Genomic DNA, 24291 nt, shown 5'->3' on the forward strand with positions numbered 1-24291 from the left:
CCATGGGCACCCAGCCATGGGTGCACAGAGCAACCCCGAGCCTGGTCTATAACTTTCTCTTTATTCCCTCTGATAGAGTTTTCACGGGAGCCTTAAGTTGCTCCTGGAGATTGAGAGCTTCCACCAATCTGACAAAAAACAGTGTGATTATACATGAAGTGTACAGCAAATGGACCTATCTGAAATAACTACAGGAAGCCCTTAGCACTATTATTCTAGATAGTAAATTCAAGCTTCCTTAATATTTTTATAAATGCTAAATCTTATGATTTGGTTCTTATTCAGGTATTTCAAACATTTTATTTGCATGAAAATTTAAAGACATTGTTTATGATCTCCTTTTTTTAGATAATAGAGATTACATATTTTTCCCTTCTTTCAGCTACAAATTGTGAGAATTCTCTCTGTACCATGAAATACCAAGAGAGGCATCTTTTTTGCCTAGTCCTTTCACAGCTGCATTACAACTCCAGGTGCTCTTTCATTGTAAGCTCAGGCCACAGTGAGTTCTCCTGAGGGCAGTACCCCAAGAACTTGAGGCTGTTGTCACACTGTTGCATTACTGGCGCTCTGCTCCCTTGTAACACCACCTACGCAGGACAATGAATACCAGATCCACCTTTGGTTTTTGCTCCAATCTGCTCTACTAAAAGAGATAAAAGTGGCCATTAAGCTACAATATTTTTTGAATACTCAAGATAAATTTTATTTTTATTTATTTTTTTTGAGACGGAGTTTCACTCTTGTTACCCAGGCTGGAGTGCAATGGCACAATCTCGGCTCACTGCAACCTCCGCCTCCTGGGTTCAGGCAATTCTCCTGCCTCAGCCTCCCGAGTAGCTGAGACTACAGGCACGCGCCACCATGCCCAGCTAATTTTTGTATTTTTAGTAGAGACGGGGTTTCACCATGTTGACCAGGATGGTCTTGATCTCTTGACCTCGTGATCCACCTGCCTCGGCCTCCCAAAGTGCTGGGATTACAGGTGTGAGCCACCGCGCCTGGCCTCAAGATAAATTTTATAAATTCTTTCATCTATTTTTTGATATTTGATTTACTGATAAGAATAACAGAAGGATGTCATAAATATTTAAAACAAAATTTCCTTCACATGTCATGTACCACTCCTGCAGTTGGCTTTGTTTGTGCACCCAGTGATCATTTTAATGGAACTACTTTTACCAGCTCCATTGTGGCCTAGTTATCCTAAAATTTCACCTGGAAGAAAGAGTTAACATCAGTATTTGAATTTTCAAGGCTGACTAATCTAAAATTGCTTGGTTGGTTCCATAACAATTTGCAAACAAAATGAGTTCTTTTCAGAGACAGAATCTTGCCCTGTCACCTGGGCTGGAATGCAGTGGTGTAATCATTGCTTATTGCAGCCTCAATCTCCTGGGCTCAAGCCATCTTCCAGTATCAGCCTCTCAAGTAGGTGAAACTACATGCATGCATCACCACACCCAACTAATTTAAAAATTTTTTGTAGAGATGGAGTCTTGCTATGTTGCCCAGGCTGGTCTCAAACTCCTGGCCTCAAGCCAGCACTCCTCCCACCTCAGCCTCCCAAAGCACTACGATTAGAGGCATGAGCCACCACGGCCAGCCCAAAATGTTTCTAAAACAAAAGCTTAGTTAGCACCTTGAAAACTCCTGTATTACAACATTAATACAGAGAATTGGGGTCTTGCCATTTGAATTGGGACATGATTTTGAAGTAGAAAAGACTTATCTGCTGACATGTGAAGAAGTTTCATAATTACACATTAACCAGGAAATATGAACAGTCTCAAAGAATAAAAATTTGTCCCCTTTGTAGTCTTAAATCTAGAGAATAAGGAACATTACAACAATAGTAATAAAGAGAGCAATTACTCAAACCTTTTTTAACACAAAAGGAAACATTTCTGATGGCTATTTTCTTCTTTCCTGCTGAAAAGCAACTTTTCTTTGTTTCATAACATTCCTTGTGTAAACAGCTTGCAGTTATGGCTGGTTTCTGGAAAATATGACAAAGCATGATTTTCCTGTTAAATTTCAGATATTTTATGAATTAATGTTTTGTTTTCCATTTCCTAGTCTATAAACCTAACCAAATTTGATACCAAGCTGAAGAGCTTTAGCCCCTTTTTTCAAATAAAACACCCAAATGTATGTTCATAAATAAGGGCTACTTAATAAACTACTAATGAAATTAATTCCTAATTAAATACATTCCCTTTGCATTATGCTAGCATCTATCCTTGCCCTTTCCATTAATTTCATTCCCAGTTTATTCCATATTGATTTTCATGCATTGTAAATTCATTTGCTCTTGTTCATATGCTATTCAGTTATTAATATTACAAGTATACGATAATACAAAATGAAATTGTGACTTGAAAAATGTTGGATTTTGTTAAAATTAATTTTAAAATATCAGAGAACTTGTTGAATCAATCTGATGAATGAGGAGCTGGAAGATTAAGACCCACAGAAAACTGAAGAAGAAAAAAATAAAAGAATGAAAACAGGGTAATTACTTTTAAAAAGAATAATTTGAATATTAGCTACAAACAGACATATTAAAAAAACAAAAGCAACCTTTCAAAATAAAAACCAACATTCTATAGGGCAAACTAATTACCTGAGAATTTCATTAAGGGTCTAATCACTGTTGTCCACATCCTCCAAGTTTGGAGTAGTGAGTACATTTGCTGCTTTGACTCTTTCAGCTTGAAAATTTTCATCTTCTTCTTAGTGCTCTTCTGGATTGGGATGAATTTCTCTACTTTGTGGAGAGATTCTACAGAGGAAATAAAATAACATAAAAATGCAATTCTGGCTGTACAACAACTATCAAGAAAATGTAAACCCCTATAATTAAATTATTATCCTTTTTTTAAAAAGACTATAAAATGATTAATTTATTAACTACAAGATTCTTCCTGGCAGTAATAATACCTCCAGTAGCCAAGACCTTTGAAATCTTCTTTGACTATATCTTCTCTTTAAAACATTTATCCTGTCAACTGGTTCTCTCGCTTCTTTTAAATCTCTTAAATGTAGACATATGGGCATTTTAGTCTGTCACATCCAGATCATGACCACTTTCCTCATAAAATATCATCCTAATTGGTCTTATATTGAACCAGTTTTTACTGTACCTTCTACTTAGGGACCCATAATGGCCATAACCAGAAGAAAAGCAAGCTTTGATGCTTAACCACAACTTACAGAGATGTATGGGACAAAAACTTATCTTACCTAAAATCGGAACCTATGACTTAGAAACTAAATATCCCTGCGTCCAATCTAATTCTGTTTTCTTTTTCCAAAAACAGCACTATACAACATGCTTAGTCAAGGGCTGGGTGGTAAATCCATGTTAATAAACTGATGTTAAACATACTGTAATAAAGACTAAATATTTAAAACCACAGCAGAAGGATCACTTGAGGCCAGGGGTTTGAGATCAGCTTGAGCAATATAGCAAGATCTTGTCTCTATTTTCAAAAATAAAAATAAATAAAATAAAAATATAAATTTTAAAAGACTAAATATTTAAATTACATTCAGATCTCAATTACTATTCTCCCAACCTGAAACCCTGTCTCTATTTTCAAAAATAAATATAACTAAAATAAAATTATAAATTTAAAAAGACTAAATATTTAAATTACATTCAGATCTCAATTAATGTTCTTCCAACCTGAAAACTGGGTCTTTACTCATTATTTCATTTCCATACTTCATTTCCAGACACCTTATGATAAGAAGGACACAGTAGGTAACATTGCTTACCTGGATCAATAACGTGACATATCCAAGCAAAGCGAAGGAAGGCATTAAAATCATGCACAAAATTAAATTGGGTTTTTCACGTTGAGTTGACACCAGAATTGTGGATATACATATTAATATCTAGAAGAAAAAATCCAGAGATATTATAATTTTCTTAGTTATATTTGATATGTTAAGGTATTGCCTATGAATAACCTGTTATCCTGGGAGATAACTGTCATTTTCAACTTTGGCCTCACAGATAGAAATATTCTTAGGATGTCCTCTTTAGTAAGTATCAAACTCCACTGTAACTAAAACACAGGATCACAATAAGGTCTGACATAAATATCTTAACGACTTTGCATTACCCAGTAGGGATAAACGGCAACAATAAAAGAAGGCAATATAACATTATTCAATGAGTTTATTATAACTAATCTTAATATGTTTTTGGTACAAGGATACAGTGAAGAATTAACTGATGATACGATTTGGGAACTTAAAAGACAAAATAAACTTTGAGGTTGGTGTTTATTGCCATATCTAGGCAGTAAGAGAAATGTCAGAATTATTAGTCTTGATATCCAAGGTAGGAATATTGAACAGTTTAGAACATTCCCAGAGGTAAATAATATGAACGTCACTTAAAGGGCAGCCCATATCGCCACTCAGACTGTTAGTAGTTTCCTAAAATGGCTCTCTGGTTCCAGTTCTTCCACCATTCAAAATTCATATTACATTCTAAAGAGTGTATACAGTGGGCCCTTGAACAGCATGAGTTTGAACAGCATGGGTGCAATTATAGGTGGATTTTTTCCATAAATATGTTAGAAATTTGGGGGAAGATTTGTGACTATTTGAAAACCTCACAGATGAACCACATAGTCTACATGTACTGAAAAAATTAAAGAAAAGTTAGGTATATCATAAATGCATAAAATATATGTAGATATTAGTCTATTTTGTCATTTACCACTGTAAATTATAAACAAATCTGTTATAAAAAGTTAAACTGTATCAAAACATGCACAGAAACACATACCATACATGTTGCCATTAGCAATCAAGAAAAATGTAAACATAAAGATACAGATTTAAATCATGACTGCATAAAATTAACTGTAGAATATGCTGTACCCTTGTAATAATTTTGTAGTCAACTCCTGTTGCTACTGTGAGGAGTTCAAGTTTGCAAATACTCCCTTAAAATGCTGTGTGAGGTTCCTTACTCTCAAGCAAATGGCATATCTCAGAAAAAATGACCTCTCATGGTTCTTGCAGATTTTCATTGTGTTTAGTGCAATACTGTAAACTTTGAATAATACCATAAAACCTATAGGAATTTCCACTAGTGATTCTGGAAGTTCTCCCAAGAAGCAGAGAAAAGTCATGACATTACAAGAAAAAAGCTGAATTGCTTGATATGTAACATAGATTGATACATAGATATGTACTATAAATTGCAGTTGCCTGCCATTTCAAAATAAATAAATCCAGTGTAAGGACCACCGTAAAAGAAGAAAAGGATATTTATGCATCTGTCACTGTAGCCATACCAGGAGGCACAAAAACCTTGCACTTTTTGTGAAATGCCTTTCTATCTCATATTGAAGATCCAACATTTATACCTACAGTCTTTAATACAATTTGATAAAAAAAGTGAAGTCATTATGTAACAACTTAAAGAAAATGTGAAAGATCTAAAGCTGGAGAATGTAATGCCCTCAAAGGATGCTTTGATAATTTTAGAAAGCCATTTGGCTTAAAACATGTCAAGATAACAGAGAAAGCAGCTTCAGCCAATCAAGATGCAGTAGACAAGCTCCCAGATACTATTAATAAAAATTGTTGAAGAGAAAATATATCTACCTGAACATGTTTTTAATACAGATGTAAGTGCCCTATTCTGGGCGGAAAAATTCCACAAAGGACATTGATTAGTAGGAAAGAGAATTATGTACCAGGATTTAAGGTAGAAAAGGACAGGCTATTTGTGCAAATGTAGTTGGATTGATGATCAGTACTGCTGCTATCTATAAAGCTGCTAACATTCAAGCCTTGAAGGGAAAAGATAAACACCAACTGCCAGTCTTTTGGTTATACAACAAGAAGACCTAGACAAAGACAGCCCTTTTTCTGGATTGGTTCCATTGATGCTTTGTCCCTAAAGTCAGCAAGTACTTTTAAAGTTCCTTTTAAACTGCCTTTTAAAGTTCTTTTGCTATTGGACAGCACCCTTGGTAACCCAGAACCACATGAGTTCAACACCGACAGCAACAAAGTGGTCTGCTTGCTCCCAAACACAGCATCTCTAATCCAATCTCTAGATCAGGGGTCAAAAGAACTTTTAAGACTCATTACACACAATACTCTATGGAAAGTATTGTCAACATTATAGAAGAGAACCCTGATAGAGAGAACATCATGAAAGTCTGGAAGGATTCTACCATTGGAGATGCCATCATTGTTACAGGAAGAGCTTTGAAAACCATCAAGCCTGAAACAACAAATTGCTGCTGAAGAAAATTGTATACAGATGTTGTGCATAACTTCACAGGATTTATAATAGAACAAGGAAATAAAAAAGAGATTGTAGATATGGCAAATAGGGTGGGGTGTGAAGGGTTTCAAGATATGGATCTTGGAGAAATTCAAGAACTAATAGACATCACACCAGAGAAATTAACAGAAGACAATTTTATGGAAAGGAAGGTTTCCATTGCCAGAGGATGAGAAAGAACAAGTAGAAGAAGCAGTGCCAGAAAACGAATTGATGTTAAACAATTTGAAAGAAGGATTCTGATTATTCAAGACTGCTTTTGACTTATTTTATGACATGGAATTGTCTATGATATAGGCATTGAAACCAAAGCAAACAGTAGAAAAGGATTGGTACTATATAAAGACATTTTTGGAGAAATAAAAAAGCAAAAAGTAAGACAGAAATTGTATTTCTGTAAAGTTATACCAAGTGTGTCTGCCTGTCTCTCCTGCCTCCCCTTCTACCTCTTGCACCTCTTTCACCTCTGACACCCCTAAGACAGCAAGACCAACTCCTCCTCTGCCTTCTCTTCCCCCTCTCTTCATTCTTGACAAGAATGAAAACCAAGAATGATGATCCACCTCTACTTTCAAGAATGAAAGAAAGTAAATATATCTTTATGACTTTCTTAATAACATTTTCTTTTCTCTAGCTTACTTTATTGTGAGAATATAATGTATAATACATATATAAAATATGTGTTACAGAACTATGTTATCAGTAAGATTTCAGTCAACAATAGGCTATGAGTAGTTAAGTTTTGGAGAGTCAAAAGTTACACATGAATTTTCAATTGCATGGGTTAAGGGGGATTGGTGCCTCTTATTCTGACATTATTCAAGGGTCAAATATATGTTGATTTGAACAGGAATTATTCTTTTTTATATTTCATTGAATGTAAGCTCCTGATTACAGAAATTTGCTTTGTTCATGGTTATATTTCAAGCAAGGTATCTGGAACACAGGAAAATACAATCAATATGAATGAATGAATAAATATTGAGAAGGGAAAAGAATAAGGAAGATTTCTATTGTTCTGTTTTTATTCAACAAATAATCAAAAAGGATGCATAGTAAGAGTCCAGTTTATACAAAACACTTTGTTAAATAGTATTGTAATTACTGTAGTTACAGGAATAAAAGTGGAGGAAGAAAAGGAAGATGATATGGTTTGGCTCTGTGTCCCCAACCAAATCTCATCTTGTAGTTCCCATAATTCCCATGTGTTGTGGGAGAGACCCAGTGGGAGATGATTGAATAAAGTTTATGGCAGAAGGAAGAATAAATATAGAATGCAGAAGCAGAAACAGGAAGTGTTTGATTACTCCTTACAATGTATTGTTGTGGCTATCATTGCTTCCCACAAGAAATGGTTAATGGAAGACTTTTTCTTTTTCTTTTTTCTTTTTTTCTTTGATGAGTAAAACAAAACGGATGGGGTAATTACTGTAGTAAGATGACAAAAAGAAATAGAATGAAGATGAAAGAAGAAAGATGTTCAAAGATACATTCTTCACTTGCATTGTTAGATTTAGAAAATCTAACAATTTTTATACAATACTGACGATATATTGCTATATATTTTGTTAAAGCAATACCTTTAATAATTACAAAGACTATGGCCACTAAATCTTTGAGGAGATTCTGAAATATACACAAAATTCTTAAACACTGTACTTTTTTTTTTTTTTTGGCACCACACTGTTTTATTTCAAACTGCAAACAATATAAAGAGGTAAGGACTTCTGACACCAAACCATGCAAGAAGTAACAGAGAAAAATATTAACAACAAAAAGTAAATCATTAAAAAATCAAACAAGTACTTCACATTTCACAGCAGTGCTTTGGCAGTACTGGCAAGCATTTCTGATCAATTTCTTCCAACAGCAGGGATATGAAGAAACCCCCAGATCTTAGCAAAAGTATAACCACATTTTCTTCCCAATAGTTTATACTCCCAAGTCATTCCATACTACACCGCTCCACTCCACTCCACTGTACTTTTCTAAGGAAATATTGTATGAGTCAACTGTCCATACATCAAGTCAATATATAATGTGTTGGATACCATGAACTTATATATACAAAACAGATACTTCTAAATGCCTAAAATAAAGAAGCAGACGGTATCTGTGAACTGGAAGATTCACTATGTAAAGATATCATTTCTCCCTCAAAGTAATTTATAGATTCAATACAATCCCAATTAATGTCACTTCTTAAGGAATTTGACAAGCAGTTTCTAAAAAGTGCATAAAAATACAAAGAATCAAAAATAGTCAAGACGCTTAAAAAAGAACAAGGTGGGAAGATTTGCTGTCTCAAATAAAGCTACCATAACTGAGACAGTGTGGTGTTGATGTATATACAGAAAAACAGATTAATAGAAGAAACCAGAAAGGCCAGAAATAGTCTTAATCAATAACAAAGGTAGCACTGCAAAGCAGTGAGATAATGATATGGACAAGTGGATATATAAATATGATACATGTCAAAAATATGTATATTTATATATACATATAAATAGTGTTTCTTCCATATGTACAAGAAATTTTTCTGAAGGAATAAACAATATAAATTGAAATAAATTCAGGGTTTCATCAGCTTATTTTATACACATTGTGTATATTTCAGAATCTCCTCAAAGATTTAGTGGCCATAGTCTGTAATTATTAAAGGTATTACTTTAACAAACTATATAGCAATATATCTACAGTATTGTATAAAAATTAAGTTACATTTTCTAAATCTAACAATGCAAGTGAAGACTGTATCTTTGACTATCTTACATCTTTTATCTTTATTCTGTTTCTTTTTGTCATCTTACTACACTAATTATCCCATCTATATTGCTTTACTCATCAAAAAAAAAAAGTCTTCCATCAACCATTCCTTCTGCGAAGCAATGATAGCAACAGCAATGCATTGTAAGAAGTAATCAAACACTTCCTGTTTCTACTTCTGCATTCTATATTTATTCTTCCATCTGCTACCAACTGTATTCTACATTCACCGCTTTATAAAACTGCAGTCTCAAAAGTCAGTTGTAGACATCTGTATGTAGCAATAAGGTATAACAGATACCCTAAAGCAGGCATCCCCAAACTACGGCCCGCGGGCCACATGCGGCCCTTTGAGGCCATTTATCCGCCCCCCCCACCCTGCCGCACTTCAGGAAGGGGCACCTCTTTCATTGGTGGTCAGTGAGAGGAGCACAGTATGTGGCGGCCCTCCAACGGTCTGAGGGACAGTGAACTGGCCCCCTGTGTAAAAAGTTTGGGGACGCCTGCCCTAAAGGGTCTTACCCATACTGTACAATTAAATTTGGGAAAATTAAAACAAGTGTCCTTTAAATATACCGCTAGTTTCAAGGGGAAAAAAAGTGAGGAAATTCTTCAAGGACAAAAAGCCTGAAACCCAACTTGGACCATTAAGTAAACACAAAATCTGCTTGGGCTGAGGACAAATCTCCATATCAGCCCACGGATTTGGAAGACATGATTTGGGTTCTCTTTAAAGTACTTCCCTGCAAAGACTTTGGAGAGACTAAAATGAAACCCTTTTGATGGGAGTTCCTTGCAAATCCCATATTGAGGCATGATACTCTAAGTTGGCTTATACAACCTTAGATGGATTTTATACTGCACTTCTCACAAAGATAATTGAAAAAATTTTGAGGATGAAAACATCCCTAATATAGAGTCTTAGGAGTCCCACACTTTAAAGTCAACCAAATATGAGCTCCTCTTCCCAAGAACAACAAAAAAATACATAAAACATACAAGGCAATAAGCACTAGATGACTTTTGATACTAGAATTATCAAATAACAAGTGGAAATATTATTTCCAATGAAATGTTTAAATAAATCAAATATGAAATACAGAACAATAGCAAGCAACAAAAGATTGTGAGAAATAATCAAGCATATTTTAAATAGAACCAAAAAGAGATTTGGAAAACAAAACTGAAATTTTATGTAGTCAATGAGTAAAGATAATTGAGATGCAGATGAATTTAAAACAAGTGAATTGGAAGAAACATCTAAAGCTTTCCCAAGAAGGCAGCAAGGACAAGGACATGGAAAATTGGAATGAAATGCTAACAGATGTACAGAACAGTGTGAAAATCTCAGAGGCAATACTTGAAGTGGTATTGGCTGAGAATTTCCCTAATCTGACGACAGAAATGAATTTGAATGTTCAGAAATGAATGTTTCTAGGTTTGGATGTCTATTTTTCTTTATTTTTACACAATTTGTACAAAATAAAGATAAACAGAAGTCCACACCTAGAAACATTCTAATGAAGTAAAAAAAAAAAAAAAATTAAAGTTAAAGGTTAGTCAATGAGAGAGCCTCTACAAAGGATGGCAACTGACTGATAGCAGACATCTGAACAGTAAAAATGTAAGCAAGAAGAGAGTGAATTTTCAAAGTGACAAGAGAAAATAATTGTCAACCTAGAAATGCAAATGCAGCTAAATTATATTTTAAGAATGGGGGTGAAAAATGATTTTTTTAAAAACTAAGAGTTTATAGCTAACTGACCTGCTTAAAAGAATATATAAATGATGCATTTTGGGAAACAAACAAACAAAAAAAGATGACAGATCTCAGATCTCAAAATGGTGGGAAAAAAAAACTAAAATCCAAGTATGAATAGTGAACAAATAGATTGATTTAAAATGTACACAAATCTTTTTTAAGTTCTTAAAATGTTAATAAAGATGCTTATTTGAGGGATTAAAAAAGAAAACCAAAACACTAGACAATAGCATGTGAGTAGGGTAAGAAATTATTAATAATAAAATCCCCCAAATATGGTGTTGGAAGTAATCAGGATATTCATTTACTTTAGGCTTTGTTAGGTTTAGTATTTTAAAATATTTTCAGGGGTGTTATGGGCTGAATTTTGCCTCCCCAAAACATATATGTTTAAATCTTAACCCCCAGTAGCTCAGAACATGACTATATTTAGAAATAGTCTCTAAATGGGTAATTAAGTTTAAAGGATGCCAGTGAGGGAGACCCTAACCGAACATGACTATTGTCTTTATAAGAAGGGGAGACTGGGACACAGACACACCCCAGAGGAAGACCATGAGAATACACTAGAAGAAGATGACCCTCTATAAGCCCATAGGAGAGGTCAACCCAGCCAATAGCTTGACCTTGGACTTTTGGTCTCTAGAATTGTGAGAAAATAATTCTGTTCCTTAAGCCACAAAGTCTGTAGTACTTTATTACAGCAGCCCTAGCAACCTAATACAAAGTAATAAAATACAGCTTATGACTTTCAAACCAGAAAAGAGAAAAATGTGGAATAAAAACAAATTTAAACAAACAAGAAAGGCAAGAAAGAAGGGAAATCACACAGGGCCATCACATATATAAAGCAAAAAGTAAAATAGTGTAACTTCATGTATATCAAAAATCACAATAAACTCATTACATTAAAATCAGGTTGTCAGATTGAATTTCAAAACAGCAAATAAAATCCAACCGAATTTGTTTTAAAAGAGACAGATATTAAAGCATAAGAACAATAAAAGGTTAAAAGTAAACAAACATGGCAAAAAAAAGATTGATCAAGCAAATACAGAACAAAAGAAATCTGCTATATCTATATTAATATGAAACCCATTTGACTTTATGGCCAAAAACCATAAGAATAAATAGGGTTGGTGTATAATCATTCTAGACTTCAATGCACCCAACAAAATAGTCTCAAAATATACAAAGCAAAATTGGATTAAATTAAAAAAGTGAAACTGACAAGACTACCTTTATAATGGGATTACAAGAGAAAGATAAAGATCAATGACTAACACCAATGGTTAAGAAGACATTACCCTTGGCTATAACATTTGACCACTGTTGTACAACCAGTGATAAAACTGGCCCAAGGAATTATGTGATTAGCTGTCACAGGGATGGGATTTGGAGGTTTGGAGGCAATTTAGTAGCCTTTAGGATTTCTGCTGACATACTGAATTCTCCAACTGGTTATATTTGTGTATTCCTGCTCATACTAAATCCAACTTTTAGATACTACTCACAAAGGCTAACCAATATAACTGTAACAGCTCCAGTGAAGTACAACTTTGGTCCCTTTACCCTAATCCCTCCACACAGTCCACAGAAAGAGAAAGGGAAATCCAGAAGAAAAAAAAAAGTCAAAGTACGGATCTTGCTTCCTTTCTTACAGCTGATCCCCAAACTAAGGGCATACCTGAGATGAGCCCGGGCAGAGTTTTATATTGCTTATGAAAGTTATGATTTGGACTTGACCAATATTTTAGATTTTTAGTTCTTTAAGTGAATCTTATTTAACAAAATTGGGCTGTTTTAATATGTGAAATCAGCTAGTAATAGGGAAGGAGATGCAATAGCGTATGCCTGAAGTAATAAGTAAATTATTTATTAAGAAAACAATTTCTTACTTATTTATGTTATTAGTCTATATAGCCACCTATTATGCTTGTCGTTCGCTTGTTTTTCAAGAATAATTATTTGAGAGGAAAACCTCACTGAGTTCAGTGGCCTGGGTTTAAGTCTGATTCTTTTCAGTTTTTCCCACTTTGTAAAATAAAGAAACTGTCTCAAATGATCTAATCTTTTAGCTGTGACATGCCATGGTTTCTACAGATATTTTGCTTCTTTCCAAAGAAACAGAGTTCTAAAAGAGAAACCTCATAGAACAAATGGGAAATAAAGGAAATAAAATGAACAAAACATTCTGAAACCAAAAACATGGTACAACATTAATGAAAGTACAAAAGAAAAACACAAAAAATCCTCCATTCTCTTCTAAGCAATGTATTTATACTTAAATTTACATTTTTTTTTCCCAGCTGAGAACCTAGAGGGGTAGGAGGAACATCTTTTTCCCCCACCTACAGCAGTGTTTTAAAGGGATTCCTTTATTCTTGTTTTCCTTTTACAGCTGCCTAGTGTCTCATTGTATAGATGTGCTCCGTGGACATTTTCTTTCCAGGCCTTTGTAAGCAAAGAGCAATTCATTACCTTTACAAAGCAATGTTCATGCATGCAAGGATATCTGTAACACAAAGAAGTGGGTTTTCTTTTTTTTTTTTTTTTTTTTTTTTAGAAGTGGGTTTTCTTTTTTTTTATTTCCTTAAATTTACATTTTAAAAAACTTTAAGAAAATTTAATATAAATGTGTATGCATGTATACATACTTATAATAAACAACCCAAAAGACCAAAAGCCATTACTTTTTTTCCACTTCCAAAAGATGAATGAAAATATGTACGTGAGGAATATAAGAGAGGCTGCACAACCAATTATGCATACCACCTGCAAAGAATAAGGATCAACAGCAAGATTAGAAATGGCAGGTCATAGAGGGAAAGAGGAGGAGAGAGAATGCAGTCATAAAGCTGCCTAAGGCAATTTTCTTATTTTCTTGCATACTACATGCCTTTTGCTAATGACAAAATGTTCATGAAAATAAACACATATTAATATTCAAATGCAAGTCAAGGACCAACAGAAGCTAACAAAAGTGTCTGGACTAGCATACAGGAAGAGGAATAAGTGACAAAAGAAAAACTCACATGAATTTTATAGAATAGTAGCATTAAATGGCAGACTAAAAGAAGTGTAAAAAAGAGGGATGCATTTAAAAAGACAATTTTGTAGCTTAGGAAACTGAAACAGTCACAATAACAATAGGGGAACCTTACATCTACTTTATGAGGTAGAAAAAGCAAGTATTAAAATCACAAAATTTTAAAAATAGGACTATTACAGATTATCTGCTTGCAGTTCCCATCTTGCAGAAGAGAAAGTTGTGCCATAACGGTAATAAACAGTGCACAGCCTGACTAGTTATCCAGTCTACCCACTCATTTATCCATTCAACAAACATTTATAGAGTTTCTGCTCTGTGCAATGCATCATCCTTTGTGCTAGAAATAAGTTAAGTATAATTATTACCCTCAAGAAGTCCATATCTGAAAAACAATGACAAACTCAGTTCCATTAAAAAATAAATTAGGAGGGTATTTAAGCATTAAAGCATCTGCTGAAAAGTCCTGGATGACATTAGAAAGAGGTTGCTTTCTTTTAAAAAAAGGCAAGACAACATCAATTCTATAATGAAAGTAAATAATTAAGGCTAAATAAAGGCACAATTAACTCTGGCAGTATTGGGAAACAGCTGAAATTATATTAGATCTGACTCTTGAGAAATTACTAGGACTAAGTTTTGATTATATTTTCCTTATTTTTGCTCTGAACTGGTAGTACCTTGCTATTATCTTCTCAAAAGACACTGTATTGTTTTCTATTAGATAGTTTCTATACTTAACAATTAAATCACCCTATCTCATTTGCAGAAAACTAGAGTTTGCATTATACAGTATTTATTTCTTATTGTGCAATTTTCCAATAAAACCTCATTCTCTAAAACCACTATGCATATTCTTGCTAACATCCACATGATTTCTATAATTTTTCCTTTTTTATCTATCATAATCAAACACACCAGTTAGAAATTATTTGATGGTTTAAAAAGGATAACTAAATTGTGTCTGATTAAAAATTGCACTTCACAAATATAAAGACACCAAACCCAAAAAGGCACTGCAGAATTTAAAATGATGAAGAACAATAGAACTATTAAATAATCATAATTTGGGGATTGGATCCTTTTTTTTTTTGGAGACAGTGTTTTCTTCTTGCTGCTCAAGCTGGAGTGCAACGGTGCCACCTCGGCTCACTGCAACCTCCACCTCTTGGGTTCAAGCAATTCTCCTGCCTCAGCCTCCCAAGTAGCTAGGATTACAGGTGCCCACCACTATATCTGGCTAATTTTTATATTTTTAGTAGAGACAAGGTTTCACCATGTTAGTCAGGCAGGTCTCGAACTCCTGACCTCGTGATATGCCAGTCTTAGCCTCCCAAAGTGCTAGGATTATAGGCTTGAGCCCCCTTGCCTGGCTGGACTGGACTATATTTTATCATAATCCCTTTATGGTGGAGATATACATATACATATATGGGTGCATATGTACACATACACACTTTTTTGCATTTGCATTAATCCGTGCATATGTCTTATATTCATCTAATTCTCCAGGGAAATCTGATAATCTGACATGGAATTAAGGATTTAGGTTTGAGGTATCTCTGGCAGTCTTCATTTCCAAGCAAATCCATTCATTGATTTCAGTAAATATGCACTGAGTACCCAGTAAGTTGTAGTTGGTAAATCAAAGTCAAAATTATGAGTTTTCAACAGTCCTGTTATTTTTTTTCTCTATTATTTTACATTTTTGCAGTGCCCTTTTGGATTTGACTCTTCTAATATTCTGTGTTGGGCTGCGATTTTTGATCACACAAGATTTTAAACTAGAGGCGTGAGGCCAGCCATAAAACATAACTCTATAGTATACCGAGTGTTAATAAATGCAATGAAAAAAATAGATCAGGATAAGGGGAAGTGATAGGTTACATGCAACTTACTAAAAAATTATATATTTAAATTTTTCCATAAAACTTTTGAATTTTAAAAATTTAATTAGACTAAACATAAAAGTACTTGAAAGATTCTTGATCTTTTAGAATAAGTAATAGCAAACATGTATTTGAATGCTTCCTCTTTATAAGAGTGTAAGCTCCATGTGGGTGAGACTTTTGTCTTCTCTGTTCATGCTGTATTCTTGACATCTAGAAGTACCAGAAAACAGTACACTCAGAAAGTAGTTATTGAATTAATTTAAATATGTATTTATACGTAAATACATATATGCCATGCTGTGTTGTAGGTACTCAGTAAATTCATTTAACTTTCATAATAATTATATAAAGTAGATACTATTACACTCCCTGTCTTGCAGATAAAGACACAAAGGCAAGGAGTAGCTAAGAAATTTGCTATTAAGTGGAAGAAGCAGGATTTGAACTCAGGTGGTATAGGCTCTAGAGCCCTCATCCTTTGTTACTCTGCTGTGTTGCCTCTTATATAAGTCAATACTCTACTTACATGAGAAAATGAGCTGCTCTCCATTTGAATAAGCTCTGTGAAGTTAAAAATTCCAATAAGGGCATTGCTAATGATTCCCATAAGAACAGGAAAACAATCATATTTCTTGGTATTACATGCAACTGAAAACCTGCAATCCTTAAAAAAAAGAGTACACAAATAGAAGTTCTAAGTTCCTAGAGTAAATACATTTATTGGATATTTTTTATATTGCCAGAGTGGAGTTCGGATGAGAAGGAGAATACTAATTTTTCTTTGACACTTCTGCCTTCTTTGAATTGGTACAAGAATGCATTATTTTTGTAATTCAAGTGACTTGTTTTGTACATGAAATGGATTAACATTCACTCGCATGGAAAGATGACATTTTATGTGACAAAGTTTCAAACCTCCTCTAATATTATGACAAGTTAGAAAATATAAGTTTCCTATAGTTCAAAATATTAAGATGTGGCAAAAACAAAACAAAACAAAAAACAAAAACAAACAAACAAACAAACAAAAACCCTCATTATAAAATGGTACATGGAAGCAAACATACCTTCTGGTCGCCAGACACTATGATGGCTCCATTGCAGGAGGGATCGTCTGAGCCATTTCTGTTTCTAAAGTCATCTATTTCCAAAACTATCCTGATGCTTCAGTGAATGCACAAGGTCTTCAATATTTGATCCTAATATAGTCAATGAAAGGAAGGCAACAAGAAAAACAAAAAGCATTACATCAAAGTCAAAGCTTTAAATAATAATGATTTTCAGTCATGTTAAGAAAACCCCAGAATAGCTCAGTAAAGAGCCTTGTTCTTCAGGAGTATGATATTATTCATTCTGAGGCTAGGACATTTAGTTCCATTTACCATCTTTAATGTAATGGACTCCTTTATTCCTTTCAGAAATATATTCATTTATCTCATAATTTTCACCAGATAAAAAGAGTTTATGAAAATAAGATTATAATTCTCACAGAAAGAAATTTTGCTAGTAGTGACTTTTATAAACTTTATCAGAACCATGTAATATTTATAATTATGAATAATACATACAAAATATACCTCATGACCCAGGCTTGTTCTAGTAATCCTATCAACCTGAAATGGCTGTATCTCACTAACTTTGCAATGATATTTAAAGTACTAGTAACCCATTCAAAATATCTTTATGAAATTAAGTTAACTTGACATTTGCCATTGTGCCAATTATTTTCCTTGACTTGAAAATTAACCCAGCAGAGACGGAAAGGAAGTCACATTGGTCAGAGGGAGAAGTCAAGCTATGATGTAGCCTCTACAGTCTGAATCAACTACCCCCCACCAAGGGAGCTCTGAATTCAAAATGATCCATCAGGCAGAGAATCCACAGACCCTTTGAAAGAGGCGGCTTGCAGCTGCAGGCTCCATTGAGAAGCTGAACACATCCTCATTGAGGAACCTGAAGGGCCAGATCACAGGAGAAGGATATTACCTTACCTGGAGCTAAGATGAGTTTAGAAAGCCAAGCAAAATACAGGGGTAGAGGAAGCAGTGGGAAGAACCCTGTGGGTACTCTCAGTCCCCAAGGAAGCCATTTTTGACTTTGTCTCACAGGTTGGGGACGGCTGCCAGTGGAAATGGGGAAAGACCATAGGGAGAAAGAAACTTCCAGCTGAACTTTGTAACAATTTCAACCAAATGCAAAGTTTCCTGGACAGAATCTTGGGGAGGGGATGATCAGGGAGTGCAGCTACGAGCAGAGAAGCCATGGCAGGCAGAGAGGCACAAAACCTGAAAGCTCTGCTTGCTTTCTCAAAGGGACTCTTGTAGCATGGAGAGAGCTCTCAGTTCTGCTCACCAACTGCCTGGAAACAGACTCAGTGCTGTTGTGGGGGTATGATGGGAGTGAGACCACCTTTCTGGCTATATGGGAACTAAGTGAGGCCTGTCACTGCCAGCTTTCCCCCACTTCCCTGGCAACTGGTATGACGCAGCAGAAGCAGCCATAATCTCCCTGGGAACATAACTCCAAAGGCCATGCCCCACAGCAGCTACAGTAAGCCCTGCCCAAGCACAGTCTAAGCTCAGACATACCTAACCCTTTCTTTACCCACCCGGGTAGCCAAAGACAAAAGATATCATCTCTTGGAAGCTCTATGGCCCCACCCACCACCTGAGAAAACTGAATACTTATCCAGGCCACCCTAGGGCAAGCTTGTATCCTCCCTACACTACCATAGCTGACGCTCTCTTGAAAGTGCAACCTCCAGGATGGAGGTTGACCAACACTGTTCCAGCACACTAAACAAAACTACAACCAAGGACCCTCACAGAGTCCACTTCATTCCCCTGCTACCACCACCAGAACAGGTGCTTGTACCCATAGCTGTGAGACCTGAAGACAGATCAAAAAATAATAGATGTTGGCATGGATGTGGTGAAAAGGGAACACTTTTACACTGTTGGTGGGAATGTAAACTAGTAAAACCACTACGGAAAACAGTGTGGAGATTTCTTAAAGAACTAAAAGTAAGTCTACCATTTGATCTAGCAATCCCACTGCTGGGTATCTATGCAGAGGAAAAGAAGTCATTATATTAAAAAGATACTTGCACACACATGTTTACAGCAGCACAATTACAACTGCAAAAATACAGAACCAGCCCAAGTGCCCATCAATCAATGAGTGGGTTTAAAAAATGTGGGTTTAAAACACACACACCATCGAATACTACTAACCCATAAAAGAAATGAAATAATGGCATTTGCAGCAACCTAGATGGAGTTGGAGACCATTATTCTAAGTGATGTAGCTCAGGAATGGAAAACCAAACATTATATGTTATCGCTCCTAAGTGGGAGCTAAGCTAGGAAGATGCAAAGGAATAAGAATGATCCAATGGACTTGGCAGACTCAGGGGTAAGGGTGGGACAGGGTTGAGGGATAGAAGACTACACATTGAGTATAGTGTACACTGCTCAGGTGATGAGTCACCAAAATTTTAGAAATCACCATTAAAGAACTTAATCACTTAAACTTAGAAATCACCATTAAAGAACCTTCTTCCTATCAGCCTCATATTTCATAGAAATGAAATGCATGTAACCAAACACCGCCTGTTTCCCTCAAACCTACTGAAATAAAGATAATACAAAATAAAAAATATTTGGAAATAAAATTAACCCATCAGTTTCCTTCATTTGAATATGGAGCAAGATGGAGAGATACGATTTTTGTTTTGAATTGTCTCTCAGGTATGTGCTTCCTAAAGATCTTTGATAATAAAAAAATTGACACTAAATTTTAGCCCTGTTTCTCACCTGTATTATTAATGATTAATAGGATTGTAAGAGGAATCTTCGGGATTTGTTCCAGAGAAAGGAAATACATACTGGGTGAAAACTACCAACAATGAGTTTCACGAGTTACTTTATATATTATCTTCTCCAGAATGATGGAGATAAAAGCAACTCCAAGTACTAGTAACCTAAGTTAAACAAAATTATAACATGAGTCTGAAGCAATTTTCCTCTGATTATTTAAGTCACAAAGATGTTATATAAGTGCTAGCTATGAAAATTCCACATGCATTTGTGGTGTTTAGTTAGATCAAATGAAATATACAGTGACAGTAAACTGAAAATTGGATCAAAAATGGTACATAATTTGTATCACACTGGAAGATATTCAAGGGTACCAGCATCAAGAGAAAAGGTGGAATCCAGGGGCAATCCTCTGTAGGTATGCTGGTTTACCAGGACAACATGGGAAATAATTTTATGAGATAATGGAGGCCTCAGATTGCCTGCTTGAGTACTTTTGATGAGATAGAGGCCCTATTTTACACTGCAACCTCAAGCTTGCTATGTGCACAATTGCAAGTAAAATTTTAACTTTCTTCAATTGTTAGTTTACAAATATTTTAATTTTAATGAAACTAAATGCAATATTTAAAATACTATTTTTATATCCTAGAACTCATTCAACCAACTCAAATTGCAGATGAAATGCTTCCAAGCAATCTTTGTTTCTCTAATAAGCATGAGTCCACTCTGCAATGACTACTTTCCCATCAGACTTCAGACTCTACCTCCTTCTTCCTATCAACCTCATATTTCATAGAAAAAAAAATGGCGTCTTTAGGACAGAAACTCCTTCATCTATCACTGCCAAAAGGAAAAAAAAAAAACATATCCACAGATTCAGTCATCCTCTCATTCTTTTATTCTGTTGAAGTAGATAACAGATCTTTGCTCCTAACAAAAAGATCAGTCCTTGTCAATATTGAGCCTAATCCAAACTCTCCCTACTCTTGTGTATCTCTTGTTCATTATAAAATCAACTTTCCTTCCAACTTCACATTGCCTTTTAGCTTCTGCTCTTTCTACTGCCCTCCATATAGTCGTAAAAGAGTGTTCTACTGTCAGACCTCTTGATAAAATCTTTAATAACTTCCCTTTTGCCAAAGGATGCTTTTGTTTCTCAACCGTTATTAGTCCTCCATATTTTCTAATCTTGTCCCAAATGTAACCATTTCAATGAAACCAACACCAACAAACCTATTTAGAATTGTAATGTACCTCTAACTCCATCATCCCTCTCTATCCCCTTTTCTACTCTATTTTTTATAACCTGTCATGTAAGTTATTTAGTTCTATATTCAGTATTTTTCCTCTTTTCGCCCAACCAGATGTAAACATCATGAAAGCTGGGATCTGTTCCTTTTGTGTTCACTAATATAACCAAAGCTCCTAGAACAATGCCTAGTGTATAACAGGCTTCAATAAAGATTTGTGATATAAATGAAAAAGTTTAAAAGCCTTACCAATTTTGTTTACAATAGTAGCAAAACTGTGCCCCAAAGAGTTAAAGAAACCAATGACTAGCAGAAATTATTGAGATTGCAGGGTGTCAGACTGAAAGAAGAAGAAAAAAAGAAACAGTTTGTTGAAACACTGAAACTCCCCAGCTTGTAAGATAATAAAACTGGCTGAAATTAGCTGGAACCAATATGGCCAACTACAGTGTGTCCGGAATCATCTTGCTGACTTCACAGCCTGAATTTTCACTATGTATTTCATACCAACTGTGCTTGAATTTGCACAAGGGACACATGAGGAGGCATGAAGAGATATCTGTGCATGCTTGAGGACTTTCCAGACCTCTCCTTTTCTTCTACCATGCTAATCCCAGAATCCACCCCCTAAATCTTTTCTAATAAAATTGCTGCCTTAAAGCCAGCACAGGGAGACAGATTTGAGGTAGTCTCCTGTCTCCTTGTGAGTCAACTTGCGATAAAAACCTCTTATTTTTCTCAAAAATCCAGTGTCATATCATAGTATTGGCTTCTAGCACATTAGGCAGTGAGGTCCTTTACCTCAGTAGCAGCAGGATAGATAAAGATACTAAAAAACTGTTAAATGAATTAATAAATTAATATATTTATTTTCTTAATATTTGAACTTTTTTTATATATTGATTAAATAGACATAAAGTAATATGATACTCACAAACACAAAAGAGCTCTCCTTTCACACCTTAACTTTAAGAAGTGAAGTATTGCCACTGCATAGATTTGTTGTCTCCAGAGAGCTGCATCACTGACAGCCTTTCTCATTTCAGGAAGAGAACAGAAAACCTGTTCCATTTCAGACTCATTTCCAGTATTTCTTGTCACATATGTTTTCTCTTGTTTTCCAATGTCAAAATCTACAATCATGCAATAAAACATTTTAATAGGCTATGTTATCTGCACTTTCTCTTTAGAAACTTTGAAAATGATGTTAAACTACTTGAGACAGCACTACTAACAAGTCAAGTTACTGACATCCATAATCAAAATTTACATTAAAAATACATATGTACTTGTGTGTGTATATATACATATATAAAACTATCATGATTGTGCTACATGTATTATATATATATATATATATATATATATATATATATATATATAACAAACATAATAGGCTGTAAGACACATGAAACATTGCTTCTGAATAACTGGAAAATTAATAAGGTATTTAATAAACAGTTGCTTTCTATGCCATAAATGGTTTCTTTTAATGTCAGCAAGTTCTATTTGCAGAGCTTATTTGTGAATATTTGATGCTTTCTAAAATGTTCCCATGTGACATTCTGCCATTCTATCAATTAGATTTGGAATATAACTACAGAATTATAGGGCAAATTGTTTTGCTAAAAGTAATCAATGGCTTATTGAGGACATAAAGATAATTTTTTCTATACAAATATTGGTTTTAAAATGTTTTATTGAGAAGTACATTTTTTTAAATTAGCATGCTTAAAACCAAGAGATAACCAACAAAGGAAATGTTAATAAGGAAGACATTTTAGGCCATTTATTGCAAAACAATTTCTACCAAAAGTTAAGTTGCCCATCTTATATTTCTAAAAGCTTCTATAAAACATCACTCTCATATTAATACGCTCATTTAAAAATAACTGCACCTAGAAACATACCTTAAATGATATCCAATACCCCACTTTTGCTACAGAAACAAAGATGATCCTGTACATTCAACTTCCCATTAGACAGAAATACTTTTTGAATAGAAAGAAAGATTCAAAAAATTATGTGAAGAGTAATTCCTTACATGGTATATTCTCTACTTTGGATACCAAAACACTGAATGACATTTGCAATATAAATGCAACTGTAATGTCATTAAGCCCCTGGGTGCGGTATCATTTCTAATCCCTAGGCCTATTGTGAAACAGGCTTCAGAAATTCACTGCATTCCCCATAGCTAATCCAGTGCCACAAAAACTTTCCAGCAATGGCCCAATTCTTTACCTCTTCCTTTGTTCACATACTTTGCTTTGTAACTTTGCAGGGTTACGCCCCATATGACTTGCTGTAGCCAATGGCATGTGGAGGCTTGAAATGGGCTTCTGTATTTGGATTTGGTCTCCTGAGGCTCAGTCACTGCCACAAGAATACTACTGGGCTAGCCTGCTTGAGAATGAAATACACCTTGAATTTTGAGTCACCTTAGTCAATGGCTACTTGACCCCCTAACAAATAAGTGGATCCAGTCAAGACCTGAAAATCTCCACTGTGAACCCATGCTAAACTGCCAACTCTCCTACTCATGCACTAAACAAATACTTATTGTTTTAAGGCACTGACTCTGAGGAAGCTTCATTACACAGCATCACTGAAACAAGAAATATCTGATAGAAGAAGTAAAACTTATCTTACCTCAGATTCATGAAGGAATTGACGATAGTGTTACATTTTACACCGTTTTATACACAGCAAAATATTCTGTTTTCACTGAGTCCCTTTCTGGCTTTATTTTTTTCAGACTGTCCATTCACATACTCTCCTGGCTCACTGAAAGGCAAGTCTTCCCATTTACCTTTATTTCCTATGTTGTTCTATGTCTAATTTTCCAATCTTGCATCTTCACACTCAACACCTCACTCAGTAAACAAAGATCTTCCTAAATTGACAATAAAGGATTGTAAATTCAAAAATAATTTTCCCAGCTAAAGAGTTTTCTATGTATGAAGGGTAATACTGGTGTTTAAGAATGTTTTAAATATACTTGTTACTAATGTAAACAGTCAAGAAAGTTAAAGACAAGAAGAAGATACAAAAAGCATGGGTCTAAGAAGTAACTGGGAGATCAGAATTCCACTGAGGCAAAGTGCATTTTTAGAATACAGTCATTCAAATGAACTGCAAACAAGATTTTCTTCTTTTGAAAACAGGCTATGAAAAATAACTCTCACATTAAATCCTTAAATAACTAGTTGGAATAAAGAAGCCAAGAATCACCAGCCAAGATGTCAGCCTCATCCATGAATTGGGTACTGAAGAGGATAACTCGGTCTACTTTATGCTCCTTCAGGAGGCTCCACACTCAGTGCCTTGAAAAGAGATCCAATAAAGCAGTTGGTTCATCCAGTAGCAAAACCTACAGTGGAGGAAACATATGAAAGCATCTTCCTCTTCACAGTGGGGATCTTC

At 34.8% G+C, this 24291-nt stretch overlaps 1 protein-coding gene across 1 annotated transcript in view; it reads right to left on the minus strand.

Moving 5' to 3' along the window:
- The window catches only part of LOC101045064 (ATP-binding cassette sub-family A member 10), a 53256-nt gene that overhangs the window by 5990 nt on the left and 22975 nt on the right, over positions 1-24291 (minus strand). The window contains 20 exon segments of the mRNA XM_074388015.1: positions 35-128; positions 411-463; positions 465-590; positions 1123-1143; positions 1145-1218; positions 1882-1999; positions 2665-2785; positions 3692-3903; positions 5165-5174; positions 13525-13662; positions 16280-16458; positions 16862-16949; positions 16951-16993; positions 19610-19776; positions 21800-22029; positions 22255-22333; positions 22776-22833; positions 22836-22856; positions 23110-23141; positions 24072-24238. Coding sequence (XP_074244116.1) covers positions 35-128; positions 411-463; positions 465-590; positions 1123-1143; positions 1145-1218; positions 1882-1999; positions 2665-2785; positions 3692-3903; positions 5165-5174; positions 13525-13662; positions 16280-16458; positions 16862-16949; positions 16951-16993; positions 19610-19776; positions 21800-22029; positions 22255-22333; positions 22776-22833; positions 22836-22856; positions 23110-23141; positions 24072-24238 — 2031 coding nt within the window.

This window comes from Saimiri boliviensis, chromosome 17, assembly GCF_048565385.1.
Source record: "Saimiri boliviensis isolate mSaiBol1 chromosome 17, mSaiBol1.pri, whole genome shotgun sequence".
Lineage (NCBI taxonomy): Eukaryota > Metazoa > Chordata > Mammalia > Primates > Cebidae > Saimiri > Saimiri boliviensis.